The 17865-nt window shown below is 45.4% G+C and overlaps 1 protein-coding gene across 2 annotated transcripts in view; it reads left to right on the top strand.

The window, feature by feature from the left end:
• SLC12A4 (solute carrier family 12 member 4) overlaps nt 1–17865 on the top strand; it is a 74968-nt gene that overhangs the window by 20263 nt on the left and 36840 nt on the right. The window contains exons 1-3 of one of the 2 annotated variants that reach the window (XM_038772859.1): nt 445–555; nt 6978–7072; nt 10192–10323. In XM_038772859.1, the coding sequence (XP_038628787.1) occupies nt 552–555; nt 6978–7072; nt 10192–10323 (231 nt within the window). In that variant the 5' untranslated portion in view covers nt 445–551. Of the gene's footprint in view, nt 1–444; nt 556–6977; nt 7073–10191; nt 10324–17865 lie in introns of those variants that run through there. The other variant, XM_038772858.1, reaches the window with a different exon arrangement.

The following is a 17865-nucleotide window of genomic DNA, read 5'->3' as shown; positions in this document are numbered from 1 at the left end:
GCTCTAGTCAATTCTCTGAAAACTGCATATTTAGCACAATGAATGCTGAAGGCCAATGAAGCTGGGAAGAGAGGCAAATAACAACAATAAAAATAATAATTGTGGTATTTGTTTGGCACTTACTATGTATCAAGTACTGTACTAAGCTCTGGGGTAGGTAGAAAATAATCAGGTCAGACATAGTCTCTTCCCCACACGGGGCTCATAGCCTATGGGAAAACATGACTGAGTATGTTTATTTTTAATTGTTGAATATTAAAATTTGCGCTAGCTCTGCCCCAGGCTTCATGCTAATTAGATCCTCGAAGGCCTTTGATTGGTTGCCACTTTGCTTGTTCTATGATGCGTAGTTGGATTATGAGGGACTGTTGCCTAGGAACCAGCCCAAGGTCTGAACTGGTCTTTAGGGCCTCGTGCCCCCAAGGGGTGACCACTCACTGGCCATGGCTAGCAATCGTCTTCATGAAGATTTGCCCCTGAGCCATACGGATCCACCTGGAAACAGAAAAGTTGTTTCAAAAAGTGATCTTGAACTCCAGCTGGCCCAGATTATGGGTAGGTTATATAGATACTTTTATCTTGACTAATGCATAAGCCTCCTTGCTGACTTCTCTCCTTCCTTGGATCTCTCCTCTCTCCAGTCCGTACTTCTCTCTGCTGCCTGAATCATTTTCCTAAAATATTCTGCATTTGTTTTCCCACTCCTCAAAACCTCCAATGATTGCTCATTCTGCTCCACATCAAGTAGAAACTCTTAACCTGTGACTTTAAGGCTCTTTCCCTTAATTTAATAAATACTCTATTTATTTATTTATTTATTTTACTTGTACATTTCTATCCTATTTATTTTATTTTGTTGGTATGTTTGGTTTTGTTCTCTGTCTCCCCCTTTTAGACTGTGAGCCCACTGTTGGGTAGGGACTGTCTCTATGTGTTGCCAATTTGTACTTCCCAAGCGCTTAGTACAGTGCTCTGCACATAGTAAGTGCTCAATAAATACGATTGATTGATTGATTGATTGATTTCCCTCCTACTTCACCCAGCCCACACACTCCACTCCACTAATGCCCAACTACTCTCGGTACTTCAATCTCAATTGTGCTTTTTCCCCACTCTCCACCCCAGCCCTCACTTTTCACTTTTCTCATCCTAATCTACTCACCATGCCTTGTTCTTATCTCTCACACAGGTGACCTCTTGCTCCCAACCTCCTTCCTGCCTGAAACTCTGTTCTCCTTCGTTCAATTCATTCAATCATATTTATTGAGCGCTTACTGTATGCTCTCCCTTTCTTCAAAGCCCTTCTGAAATCACATCACCTTAGGAGGTCTTCCCCAATTAATCTCTCATCTCCCCCCAACTGCTATTTCACAACTTCTGTGTCCTCCTTCCTCCCCTGCAGCACTTGCATACATACCTTACTTGCTCCCTTCTTTCTGAAAATTATTTTATCGTTTGTCTCCCTCACCTGATTGCAATCTCCTTTAAAGTAGTAGGGATCATGTGTACTAATTTTATTGTACTCCCCCAAGGACTTTGTATAGGGCTGTGCACCCCTTAGGTGCTCAATAAATACTGTTGATTGATGAGTAGATTAAGTTCAGCATGTGGCTTCTCATCACCGCAGGTTAACCTCTAGGGCAGGATGCCTGGAGCTTTATTGGCAATGTCTATCACATTGTCAAGTTTTGTAGCACTTAACTTATCTATGCCTCAGTTTCCTCACCTGTAAAATGGGGGTTAAATTCTATTCTCTCTTACTTAGAGTGTGAGCCCCATGTGGGACAGGGATTGACTCTGAAGCTGATTATCTTGTATCTACCCCAGTGCTTAGCCTAGTGTTAGACACATAGTAAACACTTAATAAGCACCAACATGATAAGTTATTATTCTTATCAGAGTTTGACAGTACTAGAGCTCTGCAGTATGAGCTGCATTCAGTGACAGTGAAAATAGTTCATTCATTCATTCATTCAATCATATTTATTGAGTGCTTACTGTGTGCAGAGCACTGTACTAAGCACTTGGGAAGTACAAGTCGGCAACATATAGAGATGGTCCCTACCCAACAGCGGGCTCACAGTCTAGAAGGGGGAGACAGACAACAAAACAAAACATGTAGACAGGTGTCAAAACCGTCAGAACAAATAGAATTACAGCTATATTCATTCATTAATTCAATCGTATTTATTGAGCGCTTACTGTGTGCAGAGCACTGTACTAAGTGCTTGAGAAGTACAAGTTGGCAAGTTGGCAACATATAGAGACGGTTCCTACCCAACAGTAGGCTCACAGTCTAGAAGACTATATGCACATCATTAACAAAATAAATAGAGTAGTAAATATGTACAAGTAAAATAGAGTAATAAATCTGTACAAATATACACAAGTGCTGTTGGGAGGGGAAGGGGGTGGGGCAGAGCCGGGGGGGGTTGGGAGGAGGAGAGGAAAAAGGGGGCTCAGTTTGGGAAGGCCTCCTGGAGGAGGTGAGCTCTCAGTAGGGCTTTGAAGGGAGGAAGAGAGCTAGTTTGGCGGATGTGTGGAGGGAGGGCATTCCAGGCCAGGGGGAGGACATGGGCCATTCCTTCCTTCCAGACCTCAGAATGTGGAAGGTTAGAGGACTTGAATAGAATAGCATCCTCTTTCTAGGCCAGAACGGGCTGAAGAAGGGGAACAAGGTAGAAACGCACAGGAAATGTCTAGTTAATGTTAGACTGTAAGCGTGTTTTGGGTAGGGAACGTCTACCCACTCTGTTATGTTGTGCTCTCCCAAGCACTTGGTACAGTGCTGTGAACACAGTAAGCACTCAATCAATACAATCGATTGATTTATTGTTACTAGGCAGGAGCGATCAATAGAGTGTCCAGATTCCCGCCTGGGGTCCATGGGTAAATACCCTGGACTCAGTGCCTGAAAGAGAGCCAGGAATGTCAAGAAGCAGAGCAAAGTGAAAAGAGACAACAGATGGGGGTGGAAGTGACCTGGCCCGGGATTGTCGGCCATCTCAGCCAAACCTCTGAGTCATCTTAGTCCTAAAAAGCCTCTGCTTCCACCAGCTGCGTCCCTGGAGCTTTCAGAACCACTGTATTAGTCCCACCTTCTACCCTCTTCCCATCCTCCCTTTGCCTAGTGATCATCTCTCCCTCTAATAGTACTAATAATGGAATTTGTTAATCAATCAATCAATCGTATTTATTGAGCGCTTACTGTGTGCAGAGCACTGTACTAAGCACTTGGGAAGTACAAGTTGGCAACATATAGAGACAGTCCCTACCCAACAGTGGGGAGACAGAGAACAAAACCAAACATACTAACAAAATAAAATAAATAGAATAGACAGGTACAAGTAAAATAGAGTAATAAATATGTACAAACATATATACACATATACAGGTGCTGTGGGGAAGGGAAGGAGGTAAGATGTGGGGGATGGAGAGGGGGACGAGGGGGAGAGGAAGGAAGGGGCTCAGTCTGGGAAGGCCTCCTGGAGGAGGTGAGCTCTCAGTAGGGCCTTGAAGGGAGGAAGAGTGCTAGCTTAGCAGATGGGCAGAGGGAGGGCATTCCAGGCCCCGGGGGTGGATGGCGGGACAGGAGGGCTGAGTAGGTGCGAATGAGGTTGTCGTTAATGTAACTTGGTGATAACAAGGGCCTTTTTCCCGGGGTGGGGGGAGAGTCAGTCAGGACAGGAAGGAAGGTCGCTTAAGTGGGGCGGGGGTGGAAGCAGGGGGCGTCTATGGCGGCGCTCGGAGGAGAGGAGCCTTCCCGGAACAGCGGGGGCCACGTGGTGTGATGGCGTGGGGGGGGGGGCGGGCCTCTCGGGAACGGTCGGCCATCGTGGGCCTCTCTGGTGCTCTGAGGAGAGGATCCTTCCGGGAGCAGCGGGGTCCATGCAGTGTGATGGCGGGCAGGCCTCTCGGGAACGGAGCCCCGGGCGTCTATGGGGGCGCTCTGAGGAGAGGATCCTATCGGGAGCAGGGGGGGCCACGCGATGTGATGGCGGGCGAGCGGGCGGGTAAGCGGGCGAGCTTACTATATGCCAGGAGCTGTGCTAAGCGCTGGGGTAGATATAAGATAATCAGGTTAGATACAGTCCCTGTCCCACATGGTGCTCACAGTCTCTGCTCCACAAGAAAGGGCTCTTACCTAACTCCACTCTGATTTTCCAAACCATAAACAATTCCTGGCATTTCGTAAACCACTTCCTCATAACCCATTCTGAGCCAAGTTTTCTTTCTTTCTGGATCTGACGGATCAGGAAGTCCTCACTTCCCCAGCTCTGTGTTTCCCCTTGAAGGGATGTTTTCTTCAACCTCTTCCCAATCTTGGTTAAAATCTTAAATACATTAAGTAGTTCTAGTTCGATGGGGCAAGACGGGGGGACAGGGGGCCTTTGGGCTGCCATCTTGAAGCTTTAAAAATGGACACATCAGCAGGTTGCACCCAGAGGTGAACGCAGGAAAAGAGTGATTCTGTCAATCAGTCAAATACTGGTATTCATTGTTTACCACGGGCAGAGCACTGTACTAAGTGCCTGGGAAAGTACAATATAATAGAGTTGGTAGATGTGAGCCCTGCCCACAAGGAGCTTACAGTCTACAGGGGGAGACAGACATTAAAATAAATGGCAGATAGGAGAAATAGTAGAGTATAAGTCCATAAGTACTGTGGGGCTGGGGTGGGTATCAAAGTGCTTAAGGATTCCCAACCAAGTGCATTCTCAACACCGGGGGTGACTGGTAAGGGGAATAAGGGCTTAGGCTTAGTTGGGGAAGGCCTCTTAGAGGAGATGTGATTTTAGGAAGGTTTTGAAGGTGGGGAGAGTGGTGGACTGCAATTTGGCTTGAATCCTTTCCTCTGGAGAGGGTCATTTTCTCCCCAGTCATCCTAAAAGTTGCTTTAGAAGGTCTGTGTGTACTCTCTGCCTAGATGTTTTCTTTCTTTCTAGCCAGGGTTCAATCTAGGGCTACACCCAAGCACTTAGTGAAGTGCTCGATACACCGTTGGTGCTCAATAAATATGATTGATTGATTGACTGAAGGAAATCTGGTCTGAGTCTGCCTTGTCCCAGAAGACCTAGTCCAGATTGGCAGGGCTCAAATATTGGTAGATGGGTTTCCATTTTGTAAAAACCCAGGCTCTGGGTGAGAGAGGATGCTTCTGAGAAAATGTTTTATTTCTCTGGCTCGTTCTTCCTAGGTTTAGTATTCATCCACTTGAACTAGCATGTGAACAATACACAGCTTTTTTCACTCAGACTACTCTGGTTATAATCATATGAAATTGCTGCTCAAAATCTAAAGCCAGCCAGATTGAACCCTAAAAGAACTACCGACTGGGCTACTTCTTTGGTTTGAAATGAACCTCCCCCGATAGGCAGGCAGTTGGCTTTGTTTCAGTCGTTTTGCTCTCCACATAGGCACAGGCATGCACACACAAAGCCATCTATTTAGGGAGACCCTTTAGTCACAGTTGTGCTCAGGGGGTTAGTTTGCTGTTTTTCAGTGTGCTCTCAGAATTGCTGAACTACCAGATCTCTTCTATATAGTTCCTGAAATCACCCAGATCTGAAATGTGTGAAATTCATGCTGGTCAAAGGGAAGTTCAGAAGCTAACCAGCTCTCTTCCTGGGGTTTTCTTCCATGTGAAAATGACTCTAACCCCAAGCACATCATAAACATTATTTCTCTTCTCAAATCATCTCTGTGAGGCCCATATTGGGTAGCGTGGCTAAATCCTGTTTTTACAAAATGGGGAAACTGTTCTACAGAAAGCTGTGACAGTTTACCTAGAATTGCTAAACCACTGGGATTAGTACCCAGGTTCACTGCCTTCTAGTTCACATTCTGTTCCAACGGCTTGCTTATCAGCCGGATCACTCAATCAGCCATGTTTATTGAGCGCTTACTGTGTGCAGAGCACTGTACTAGTGCCTGGGAGAGTACAATACAACAGAGCTGGTAGACACATTCCCTGCCCACAACGAGCTTAACGTCAGAGGGGAAGACAGACAATATAAATATAACCAGTGAAGATGATCGGAAGGTCTTTGCAAAGAGTAGAATGCTATGTAATTGCTTTATAAGGTGATGATTATCTCTTGTGCTGTAGAACCCGATGGATATCTTCCTGCATGATCACCCTATCTCGTTTAGTTAATTGTCGCTAATCGCTTGAGACAGTACCCTGGCACAGAAAGTGCCCGCTCTGTTGGATTTGTTTCTCAGTTTTGCTCCGTGCCAGTCAGACTCGATCCAGGCTCTGGGCTGACAATTCAGCATCATTTCCATCCCCTTTTCTCTAGTAATCATAGGCTCCTGCCCTTCTGCACTTAGGAAGGGAAGGGCCTTATATGCATTATATGTACATGGAGAAATAGGAGAATATTTTACCACTGGCTGTTTCTGTTACTCCCCTTACATCATTTAAGTAGGAATTAAGTCATTTAAATAAGATGCAGCGTGGCCTAGTAGAACGGGCAGGACTGGGAATCACGCAACCTGGTTTCTAATCCTGGCTCTGTCACTTGACTGCTGTGTGACCTTGGGCAAGGCTTTATGCCTCAGTTCCCTCATCTGTAGAAGAGGATCCAATACCTGTTCTCTCTCCCTCTTGGAATGTGAGCCCCATGTGGAAGAAAGAACTGTGTCTGATTGAATCTATTCTACTCCAGTGCTCATACAGTGCTTTGCATGTAATAAGCACTTTATTACCATTGTTATTTAAAGAAATGGACTCATCCTCTGAGTTCATTAATAGACATGTTTTCTGAGAACTCTTGACTGTTTTTGTTAAATCATTTACATATTGTTGAGGCCAGAAGTGCCCAAACTTAGCTTTCTCCCCTACATCTTCCTCCAGTTCCTCCATTGTCTATATATCTTCTCCTTTAGTAACCAATGTAGAGGTAAATTATCTTGCATATATACTTGAACTCAGTCCTGGGCGTATCTTATGTGGTTTCTGTTTATCTCTGCAGGTCATTGTAATCACAAAGAAAGCAGTCCCTTCCTCAGCCTGTCTGAAGCAGCCAAAGGAAGTGATCACCATGATAGAAACTTGGCTTTATTTGAGGTAAAAATGCAAATTTTGTTTGGGGATTATGACCTGAGTCTCTTAGGAATCAATTGGGTTTGAGTGTGGCCTGGGGGAAAACACCTGGACCTGGGAGTCAGGGAACCTTGGATAATAATAATAATAATAACAACAATAATAATAATAATGGTATTTGTAAAGCAGTTACTTTATGCTATGCACTGTTCTAAGTGCTGGGGTAGATACAGGGTAATCAGGTTGTCTCATGGGGCTCACACTTTTAATCTCCATTTTACAGATGAGGTAACTGAGGCACAGAGAAGTTAAGTGACTTACCCAAGGGCACACAGCTGACAAGTGGCAGAGCCAGGATTAGAACCCACGTCCTCTGATTTCCAAGCCTGTGCTCTTTCCACTAAGCCATGCTGAACAGTTCTTTGCACATAGTAAGCGCTTAATAAATGCCATTATTATTATTATTATTATTACTATTATTATTATTCCCTGGTTCTAGTCCCTTGGTTCCTTGGCTCTAGTCCCAGCTCTGCCATTGGCCTGCTCAGTGACCTTGGGAAAGTCACTTAACCTCTCTGGGCCTCAGTTTCCTGAATAACAACATAAACAACAATAACAATAATAATAGTAATTGTTAAGTGCTTATTATGTGCCAAGCACTGTGTTAAGCACTGGGGTAGATATAGGATAGTCAGGCCCCATATGGGGCTCACAATCTAAGTAGAAGGGGGAACAGGTATTGAATTTCCATTTTGCTGATGAGGGAACTGAGGCACAGAAAAGTTAAATGACTTGCCTGTGGTCACACAGCAGGTAAGTGGCAGAGCAGAATTAGAAGCCAGGTCCTCTGACACCCATGCCTATGCTCTTTCCAATAGACCACACTGCCTCTATAAAATGAGGATGCTAATATCTGCCTCTTCCTACCTCGGAGGAATGTTGGGAAGATAAAATGAGATCAATCAAGTGAAAGCACTTTGGAAAAAAACTGGCATTATACAAATCCAAGATATTATTATTAGAGAAGCAGTGTGGCCTAATGGAAAAAGCCTGGGCCTGGGAGTCAGAGGACTTGGGTTCTAATCCTGGTTCTGCCACTTGTCTGCCATGTGACCTAGAGTAAATCACTTAACTTTTCTGTGCCTCAGTTACCTCAACTGTAAAATGAGGATGAAGACTGTGAGCCCCATGTGGGACCAGGACTGTGTCCAACCTGATTATCTTGTATCTACCCATCGCCTAGTACAGTGCCTGGAACATATAGTAAGCCCTTAGCAAATACCATTGAAAAAAAAAAAAGGAGGAAAGAACCATTCTTAATAAGAGTCAATTTCAGTGGAAAACAAGGTGATATTATTGTCAGTGCCTCTGTCTAAGGTGCTTAAAGAGATCCCATGATACCAGTGTTTGGGGCTGTCCTGGTATTATAAATAATGATGGCATTTTTATGAAGTGCTTACTATGTGCAAAGCACTGTTCTAAGTGCTGGGGAGGTTACAAGGCAATCAGGTTGTCCCACGGGGGGCTCACAATCTTAATCCCCATTTTACAGATGAGGTAACTGAGGCCCAGAGAAGTTAAGTGACTTGCCCAGAGTCACTCAGCTGACAATTGGCGGAGCCGGGATTTGAACTCATGAAGTCTGACTCCAAAACCCGGGCTCTTTCCACTGAGCCACACTGCTTCCCCATTAGAAAGAGCTTCTGACCTGAAGCCTACTATTCATTTTGTACTCTTGTGGTTAATGGAATGAGTTTCAGGGCAGGTTTTTTCCCCCATTTTGACAACATTCCTTCATTTCATCTGAAGGACTGATTCTGGCATTAGAAAAGTCAAGGAACTGTAGATCCCATCTAAACCGATTCAATGGGATTAAAACAGCTGGGGATGAGGCAGCATTAAATAAGCAAAGGCCCAGAAGGCAGCTTTAAACTGCCCTGGCAGGCACTCAACAGCGTGTGCCAACAAGGAAGTGTGCAGCCTCACTTTTTGTCTCAACTGCCTGAGGGGCTATCGGGGTTGTAGTTCATCAGAATTAAATTATATTAATTTATTTGTAACAATTACAATGGACTAGTCATGGGGATAGTCCACGCATGCAGGCATGAAAGGAAGGGAGCCTCCCCCTAATTTTGTGTGGGCCTTAGGTCCTGTACCTCTTGGATTTTCTAATTGCTTTGATGCTGGAGTGCCTGGATAACTGCGCTGTGGTGCAAGGAATCAATCAATGGCATTTTTGAGCGATTACTGTGTGTAGAGAACTGTACTAAGCACTTGGGAAATCATGATGGAGTTGGTAGGTATGAGGCATACCCTCAAAGAGCTTACAAGAAAAGGGAGTTAGAAATTAGCATCTGAACTATTTAGAAAGCATTTTTCCAACAAGACCTTGGCAGGGGAGGTTTCAAATGGACTTTTTGGTACTTTCATTGATGCTTCATAAATTGATTTTAACAATAAAATAAGGAGTCTTTAAAAATTGTGTCTACTTTTATCCCAGGGTCTTCCCAGCTGAATTTTAACGTGAGTGTGAGATTAGCTCAGAGCCTTGGGCAACATTAAGGTGACCATTAGTCAGGTTTCATACCAGACCGCCCAGTTTTCATCTGGTCTGTCCCCTGTCCGGGACAGCTATGTCCCTGGCCAGCCTTTATGTCAGGGATTTTTATTGTCAGCACCCAGCCTTCCTCCACCTCAGCTGCCACTACCAAATTCTATGATTCAGAAGCGACATCCAAATTCACAGGAACATGGGAAGGGAACACAAAGATTCTGGAGCAAGTTGGGGGGCATTAAGGTTAAACACCTCCCCGCCCATCCCCCCCAGAGAAACACTCTAGGTTCGAGTGGACTTGGTCAGGCTTCCAAAAATTACACTACGCTGCCTGCCTGGCATAATACATCAATCAGTGGTATTTATTGAGTGTTTACTGTGTGCAGAGCACTGTACTAAGTGCTTGGGAGAGTTGGTAGACACACATTATCTGTGTGACATCTTGTGCCTCTGCAGGGTCCAGTAATTTTGAGTGTCACCAGTGGCCCCTGTAGTCAACCTACGTCCATAGATTCTTATGATATTCCCGATGAGCCTGGCCCCTTCCTATCAGAAAACAATCCAATTTCACAGTTTTGTTCTGTTGCAGGAGGAGTTGGATACTCGACCAAAGGTGTCATCACTCCTTGGAAAGCTGGTCAGTTACACAAACCTCACCCAAGGAGCAAAGGAGCATGAAGAAGCCGACAGCGTGGAAGGTTCAAAGAGGAAAGTACCTAAAGTAAGTGGAACCACTGTCAAGAACCAGCTTGCTACTGACATTTGTAATTCATTGCCACACCTTTGAATAACTAATCATCCCTTAAAGTTAGAGTCTGTCTTTCTAATGAGGAGTGTTTTTCACACATGATCTCATGCTGGTTTGGAGGACAGAGCACTAGCCAAGGAACCTGAATCCTGCTACCAGTCCTGTCACCAAATTAGTCATTCGCAAGCTTCTTAGTCTCTCCTGGCTCAGTGAGCTTTGAAGATGTGACCGTAGCACAGTACTGTGAGCAGGGTTTGAACCAAATCACTATGATCTCCAGGGCAGAAAACCTCTTAAGTTCTTTCAGAGAAAAGGGTTGAAGAAGTGCAGAATAGTGTTGCTGAAGGGTACAAGATCACTCCAATGGCAAGGCGGGATTCTTCAAAAGGGATCCCAGATTTACAGGGGAAAGCCGGGAGGAAAAAGTTCCACTGAGGGAGTAAAGGGAGTCCCGAGCCTCGAGATAGGCTGCTTTCTCTCTCTCTCATCCACCCCAAAGTTCTGCTGCCTGTTCTCAGGAGCCGGTGAACAGGTAGATGCCTGTCCAAACCAGGAAAATTGAACTCAGATGTGAAAAGTAAACACAATGGTTTGAGGTCTAGGGCACACCCGATTTCCCAAACAATAGCTAGAGATAAGTGAAAACAGAGAAAATGGCTGTCTGGTAATTTATCTGCCTCAGACCCCAAGGCTGTCTAGAGGGCAGAGCATAAGGGCATTCATGTACAGAAGCTGTTTTACTCCTGGGACTTGGATAGGTCTGGCATATTTGGTGATTTGGAGGGAGAGTGCCTTTTACGGTATTTATTCCTTTATTGGTTGTATCCCTTCAATTATGTGGAGCTGTCCATTACCCTTCCCAGAGTGTCAGTCAGGGATGTCACAGCCTTCCCATGTATTATTATTATTATCATTACAACTACTCCTACTCTCCTCCTCCTCCTACTAACTGTGGTATTTGTTAAGCACTTACTATGTGCCAGGCACTGTACTAAGCGTAGGGGTGGATACAAGCAAATCGAGTTGGACACAGTCCCTGTCCCACATGGAGCTCACAGTCTTAATCCCCATTTTACAGAAAGGTAACTGAGGCCCAGAGAAGTGAAGTGACTTGCCCAAGGTCACACAGCAGACAAGTGGCCAAGCCAGGATTAGAACCCAGGTTCTCAGGAGGGGAAGGTCATGGGTTAGAGGTGAAGCACTTTCTGGATTAAATGAAAATGTCAGGAGCCATTTAGGTGGCTGGAGCCTGCTTGCCCTGGTAAGGATTGACCTGGGCATCAGGGTTTGCAGCTGAGCTGGCCCTAGGAGGTAGTTAGCGTTAGTAGTTAGAGGCATCAGAAAGAGGCCTCTGTTGGTAACTCCAGAGTCTCTCGGCCTTGCCAGAAAGAACCTCAGTGCAATCTTGTAGCCTAGCCTAGTCTATGCTGGGCTATCTGTTTAGATTTTAGAGGTCTGAGATGAGCAGCATTGCCTGGCTATGGGACCTGGACTGACTGCTGATCTCTCTGCTCTGCTCCCTCCTCTGTAAAGTGTAATGGGAGTTGGGTATGGTATTGATTCAAATGGTTAGAAACATATATATATATATACACATATATATATAATATGGATAAAAATTGAGGACATTTGATTTTGTCCTATCCTGAGTACCCCAAATTGAGTGTTAAGTTGTTTTGAGGCCTCCCGGGTTGAGGCCAGGGAGTGCAAACACTCTCTGGACTGTCTAGAGATCTCTTTCTAGCTCTCCTCTTCTCTTTTCTCCAGCTCATTCTCCCTTCTGCATCTGCATTGTCTGTGCACTCCAATCTGTGACCTTTGAACATTTGATATTCGCCCCACCTTCAACTCCACAGCACTTATGTACATATCTGTAAATTATATATTATAGAGTACTCACTTATTCATATTAATGTTGGTCTCCCCCCTAGACTGTAAATTCATTAGGTGCAGGGAATGTGTCTGCTAATTCTGTTGTATTCTACTCTCCCAGGCGCTTGTACAGTGATCTGCACATAGTAAGCTCTCAATAAAGCAGCTGCTTAGAGAAGCAGCGTGGCTCAGTGGAAAGAGCCCGGGCTTTAGAGTCAGAGTTCATGGGTTTGAATCCTGGCTCCGCCAATTGTCAGCTGTGTGACTTTGGGCAAGTCACTTCACTTCTCTGGGCCTCGGTTCCCTCATCTGTAAAATGGGGATGAAGATTGTGAGCCCCCTGTGGGACAACCTGATCACTTTGTAACCTCCCCAGTGCTTAGAACAGTGCTTTGCACATAGTAAGTGTTTAATAAATGCTATTATTATTAATAATAATAATAAATATGATTGATTGATTGATTTTCCTGTGATCCCAGGAAACCAGTGGGAGGGGAGGGGAGAGGAGATGCAAAATTGCTCTTGGTCTCTCTAGAAGCTGGGTCTGCACTGGCCATAGTCAATCTTGGGGAGCTTCCCTACTGGAGGCTCCCTACAGTTATTCATTCATTCAATTCATTCAGTTGTATTTATTGAGCACTTACTGTGTGCAGAACACTGTACTGAGCACTTGAGTACAATATAAGAATAAACAAACACATTCCCTGCCCACAATGCGCTTACAGTCTAGAGGAGGAGACAGACATTAATATAAATAAATAAATTACAGATATGTACATAAGTGCTGTGGGGCTGGGAGGGGATGAATAAAGGGAGCAAGTCAGAGCGATGCAGAGGAAAGGAGATCTTAGGGAAACCTCTTGGAGGAGATGTGCCTTCAATAAGGCTTTGAAGGGTGGGACGGGGTTGCAGGGAAAGGTGCCTTTTAGAACAAGGGTAATACAGTAGTAGTAGCAGCAGTAGTTGTAGTAACAGTATTTATTAAATGCTTACTACATGCAAAGCCTTGCATTAAGCACTGGGAAAGGCACAGGTGGGAATTTGAACATGAATTCTGTGAATATAAGTTGGGGAAAGGACTGGAGGCAGACACATTGGGAGCAATGAAACAACAACAAATTAAAACAGTATGAAAGATGAGGACAAATACATAATACACAAAATAAAAACAAAAGTCATTAGGGAGCAATGGTTGGAAGAGCAGAATTTCAGGCTCCTCATGGGTCTGAGTCCAAGGCACACCTGTAGCCACAGAAACGGTTATCACGACCACCAGCCTTCCCGAGGTTTCATGGAGGTGGAGGGAGAGTACATGGGAAGGCTGTGACTTCCCTGACCTGACACTCTGGGAAAGGTAATGGACAGCTCCATGTAACTGGAGGGATACGACCAATAAAGAAACAAATGCTGCAGGTGCTATTTTCTTTTCTGCTAGGTAGGCAGACTGCAGGACGGGGTGGGGCCTCCTCGATTGTGTGGTGGGAGCCAGAGCTGGTTCCCAGGGAGGTAGTGAGATTGGCATACAGAGCATGTTGGGCCCTGGATGAAGGAGAGGGAAGACAATTCGCCCAGCCATGGTAGAGAGGCACGACACTGCAATAACCACATATTTTGCTCAGCCGCAATGGATGAACTGCACTGAAGCTACCCAGGGAGGGTTTTGTCTAGGCAGACACCTCTTGGAGGCTAATGTCGTCTACACGCTGAGAAGCAGCGTGGCCTAGTGGAAAGAGCCCGGGCTTGGGAGTCAGAGGTCATGGGTTCTAATCCCGACTCCACCACTTATCAGCTGTGTGACTTCGGGCAAGTCACTTAACTTCTCTGTGCCTCAGTAATCTCATCTGTAAAATGGGAGCCCCATGTGAGACAACCTGATTACCCTGTATCTACCCCAGCGCTTAGAACAGTGCTTGGCACATAGTAAGCACTTAACAAATATCATTATTATTATCATTACTTCCAAACATATTCTATTAACAAACGAGCTGGAAATCCCAATGCTCATAATTCTTCCATCCATTTGTTCTCTGAGGTCTTGGTTTGTAGCATTCCACCCTGAGATGAAAGATACTATGAGTTTCTTAGTTTCCTGCAAATGGTCAGCCTCTCAACTCTCATCAGATAACAAGTACAGTATGTACTAAGCCCTGTGTGATTTTTTTTTTTGTTCTGGTCATTTTACAGATAAATTTAAAAGATACAGTCCCTGCCTCCTAGGAGCTCCTAAGACTCTACCAACCTGAACATCCACAAAGAAAGGCCAACAAAAATCAAAATATATTATAAACAAACAACAAACCGAGCAGGCACTGAAACACAGGGACAAGCCCAAGAGTAAATTCAGGTTAATCTTGTGAATCTAGAAAGGGTCAGGACCAAGCCCTTTCACAATTAACACATTTTTCTGGAGATGTGGAATTTATTTCTAGAGTAACTTGGGTAACCAAGACCCTTTCCCAGTCTGCCTGCACTGGCCTCTCAGGCGAGTCAGGGTCAGGATGCACTCCTCCCGGCCAGTGATACAACTGCTCTGGAGGGGCAGGTGGTGGCCACCATTTTCTGCTTGGTAGAGAAAGGGTTACTTCTGGATATTCTGGATTAACTTGTATTTATATTGTGTTCAGAGTTGAGTGTTCATGGATTTTTGTGCCAAGGAGGGTGACTAAGATAAAGGGGTGAAAATTACCACTTCACAGTTCCTCAGTCTGGGAAGGCTATATGCACACCCATTCATTCTGAATGGAGGAAGTGGGGGAAGGGGAAAGAGAGGGTTCGATGAAGCTCAAGGAGCAGTGAATTCTAAGTGTTGAAAGCCTCATCATCATTAGTATTTGGGGACCTGCTGTGTGCAGAATACTGTGCTAGGTGCTTAGGAGCATTCAAAAGAAGTAAGTGACAAGGTCTTACTCTGGAGAGCTTACAGGAAGTGAGAGGAGTTTACAATGAAGGCATTTACAGGAAGTAAGAGGGTCTGGGAGTTTGAAATTGGGTAAAGAAGCAGTACGGAGGTTAGCATGTTTACAGTAAGGGAGCGAACGTGCAGAGCCAGCAGGAGGGGTATGAGATGCTGGGTTGTCTGCAGTGAACTTGCAGCAGAGGGTCAAGAACTCGATCTCCTCCTGGAGCAGGGTAGTAGTCATGGCATGATCCTGAGGAGAAGGGAGACATGAACACAGTTGTTGCAGTATGCAGATTGATGGTAGTGCAGCAGTATGGATGGCAAGGAGGCCAGTGAGGAGTTTACAGTAGTCTGAACTGGAGAGGATCTCAGGGTGTTGATTACAAATCTGTCATAGTGGGGGATGGGGAGTAGGTGATGTGGAAGTGGCAGGGTTTGGCCACAAACTGGGTATGTTTGGGGAGGGAAGTGAGAGAAGAGGCAGGATCTTTCCATGAGGGTTGGGTAACTTTTTTTTTTAATTTTATGGTCCTAGCCAAGCACTGTTCTAAGCGCTGGGGTAGATACAAGATAATCAGGTTGGATACAGCCCCTGTCCCACATAGGGCTCATAATCTAAATCAGGGGGAGTAGGATTTAATCTCTATTTTGCAGATGAGGTAACTGAGGCACAAATAAGTCAAGGGACTTGCCCAAGGTCACACAGCAGACAAGTGGCAGAGTCAGGATTAAAACCCAGGTCCTCTGATTCCCAGGCCTTTGCTCTTCCCCTTAGGCTATGCTGCCTCCCCTAACTTGAGAGTTGGGTTAAAGTATGGCATCACCCACCAACTGAGAGATTGGGACACAGGAGAGTTTCAGAAGGAAGCAAAGGACCTCTGACTATAAAATGTCATTATCCCTTCCCTTTGGCTTGGGTCTGATCTGTAAATCATGCTTAAATTCTAGGCACACTGGGGCATCTGACTCATCCAGTGGGGTGAGTCCGGTGGCTGTGTAAGTGTGAAAACCAAAAAGATGGTTTGTTTTTTAATCTATTCTCCTTTCTGTAAATGAGCCAGGAATTTGCAGACAGCTGCCTTTGAATTTGAATTTGGCTACTTTATGAAGGGAGCTTTCAGCAACACCCCCCTCCCTCCCAGTTTAGAAAAGGACTCAGAGCCTTAGTGTCTATTTCTCCAGGCCTCTCAGTGGGCAGAACTTGGAAAACCCTCCCCAAGTCCATCCGGTTTCAGCCATCATTACAGTTCTCTTATGATAGTATGGTTCTTGTTCCCATTTTCATCATCATCATCAATCGTATTTATTGAGTGCTTACTGTGTGCAGAGCACTGTACTAAGTGCTTGGGAAGTACAAGTTGGCAACATATAGAGACAGTCCGTACCCAACAGTGGGCTCACAGTCTAAGAGGGGGAGACAGAGAACAAAACCAAACATACTAACAAAATAAAATAAATAGAATAGATATGTACAAGTAAAATAAATAAATAGAGTAACAAATATGTACAAACATATATACATATATACAGGTGCTGTGGGGAAGGGAAGGGGGTAAGATGGGGGGATGGAGAGGGGGATGAGGGGGAGAGGAAGGAAGGGGCTCAGTCTGGGAAGGCCTCCTGGAGGAGATGAGCTCTCAGTAGGGCCTTGAAGGGAGGAAGAGAGCTAACTTGGCGGATGGGCAGAGGGAGGGCATTCCAGGCCCGGGGGATGACGTGGGCCGGGGGTCGATGGCGGGACAGGCGAGAACGAGGTACGGTGAGGAGATTAGCGGCAGAGGAGCGGAGGGTGCGGGGTGGGCTGTAGAAGGAGAGAAGGGAGGTGAGGTAGGAGGGGGCGAGGTGATGGAGAGCCTTGAAGCCCAGGGTGAGGAGTTTCTGCCTGATGCGCAGATTGATTGGTAGCCACTGGAGATTTTTGAGGAGGGGAGTAACATGCCCAGAGCGTTTCTGGACAAAGACAATCCGGGCAGCAGCATGAAGTATGGATTGAAGTGGGGAGAGACACAAGGATGGGAGATCAGAGAGAAGGCTGATGCAGTAGTCCAGACGGGATAGGATGAGAGTTTGAACGAGCAGGGTAGCGGTGTGGATGGAGAGGAAAGGGCGGAGTCCAGTAGACTTAGCCAAAAGTAGGTGATTGAAGACTTTGGGGTGCCCTTAATCTCAGTAGGAGCAAAGGGACAAAAATCAGACCACAGGGAAGGAGGAGTGGGTCAATAAGAAAGTTGATGGAGGGGAAGTGAAAGTAGTAAGTTTAGCTCATTCAAAGAGTTTGGACAAAAAGGAGTAGAGCGGTGGAGAGTAACTGGAGAAAGCATTAGTGTCAAAAAAAGGCTCCTTTAGTATACTGAGAAGACTTGTGAAATAACCTGAATCAGGAGATGGCTGTGATAATGGCTCCATCATTCCAACTCTTGCACTTGTCTTCCTCTTATTGGATCTCAGGCCTTCTCTCCCTGTTTTCTTGGGGGTTTTTTTTAAGAACTGAAGCATTGGAACTACTGCTCATGTTCCAGCAACTTGAAATGGAGAAGAGGTGGGTGAAATGGGGAGAATGACAAAGTACGACAAGAGATAGATGGAAAGAAAAGAGGGAGGATAAACAGGATTAAATGGTGAGGGAGGAAAGGGGGAATGAAAATGGAAGATGGGGGGAAAAAGGAGACCAGGAGCCACAGGATGCAGGCACTTTTTTTTTCCAGAGTTGGAGGATGGGAAGAAGTAATTAGCCTGGAGAACAG

This window comes from Tachyglossus aculeatus, chromosome X1 (genome assembly GCF_015852505.1).
Source record: "Tachyglossus aculeatus isolate mTacAcu1 chromosome X1, mTacAcu1.pri, whole genome shotgun sequence".
NCBI lineage: Eukaryota > Metazoa > Chordata > Mammalia > Monotremata > Tachyglossidae > Tachyglossus > Tachyglossus aculeatus.
Note: the sequence above shows the minus strand (reverse complement) of the source record. Positions and strands in the feature narration are given on the sequence as shown.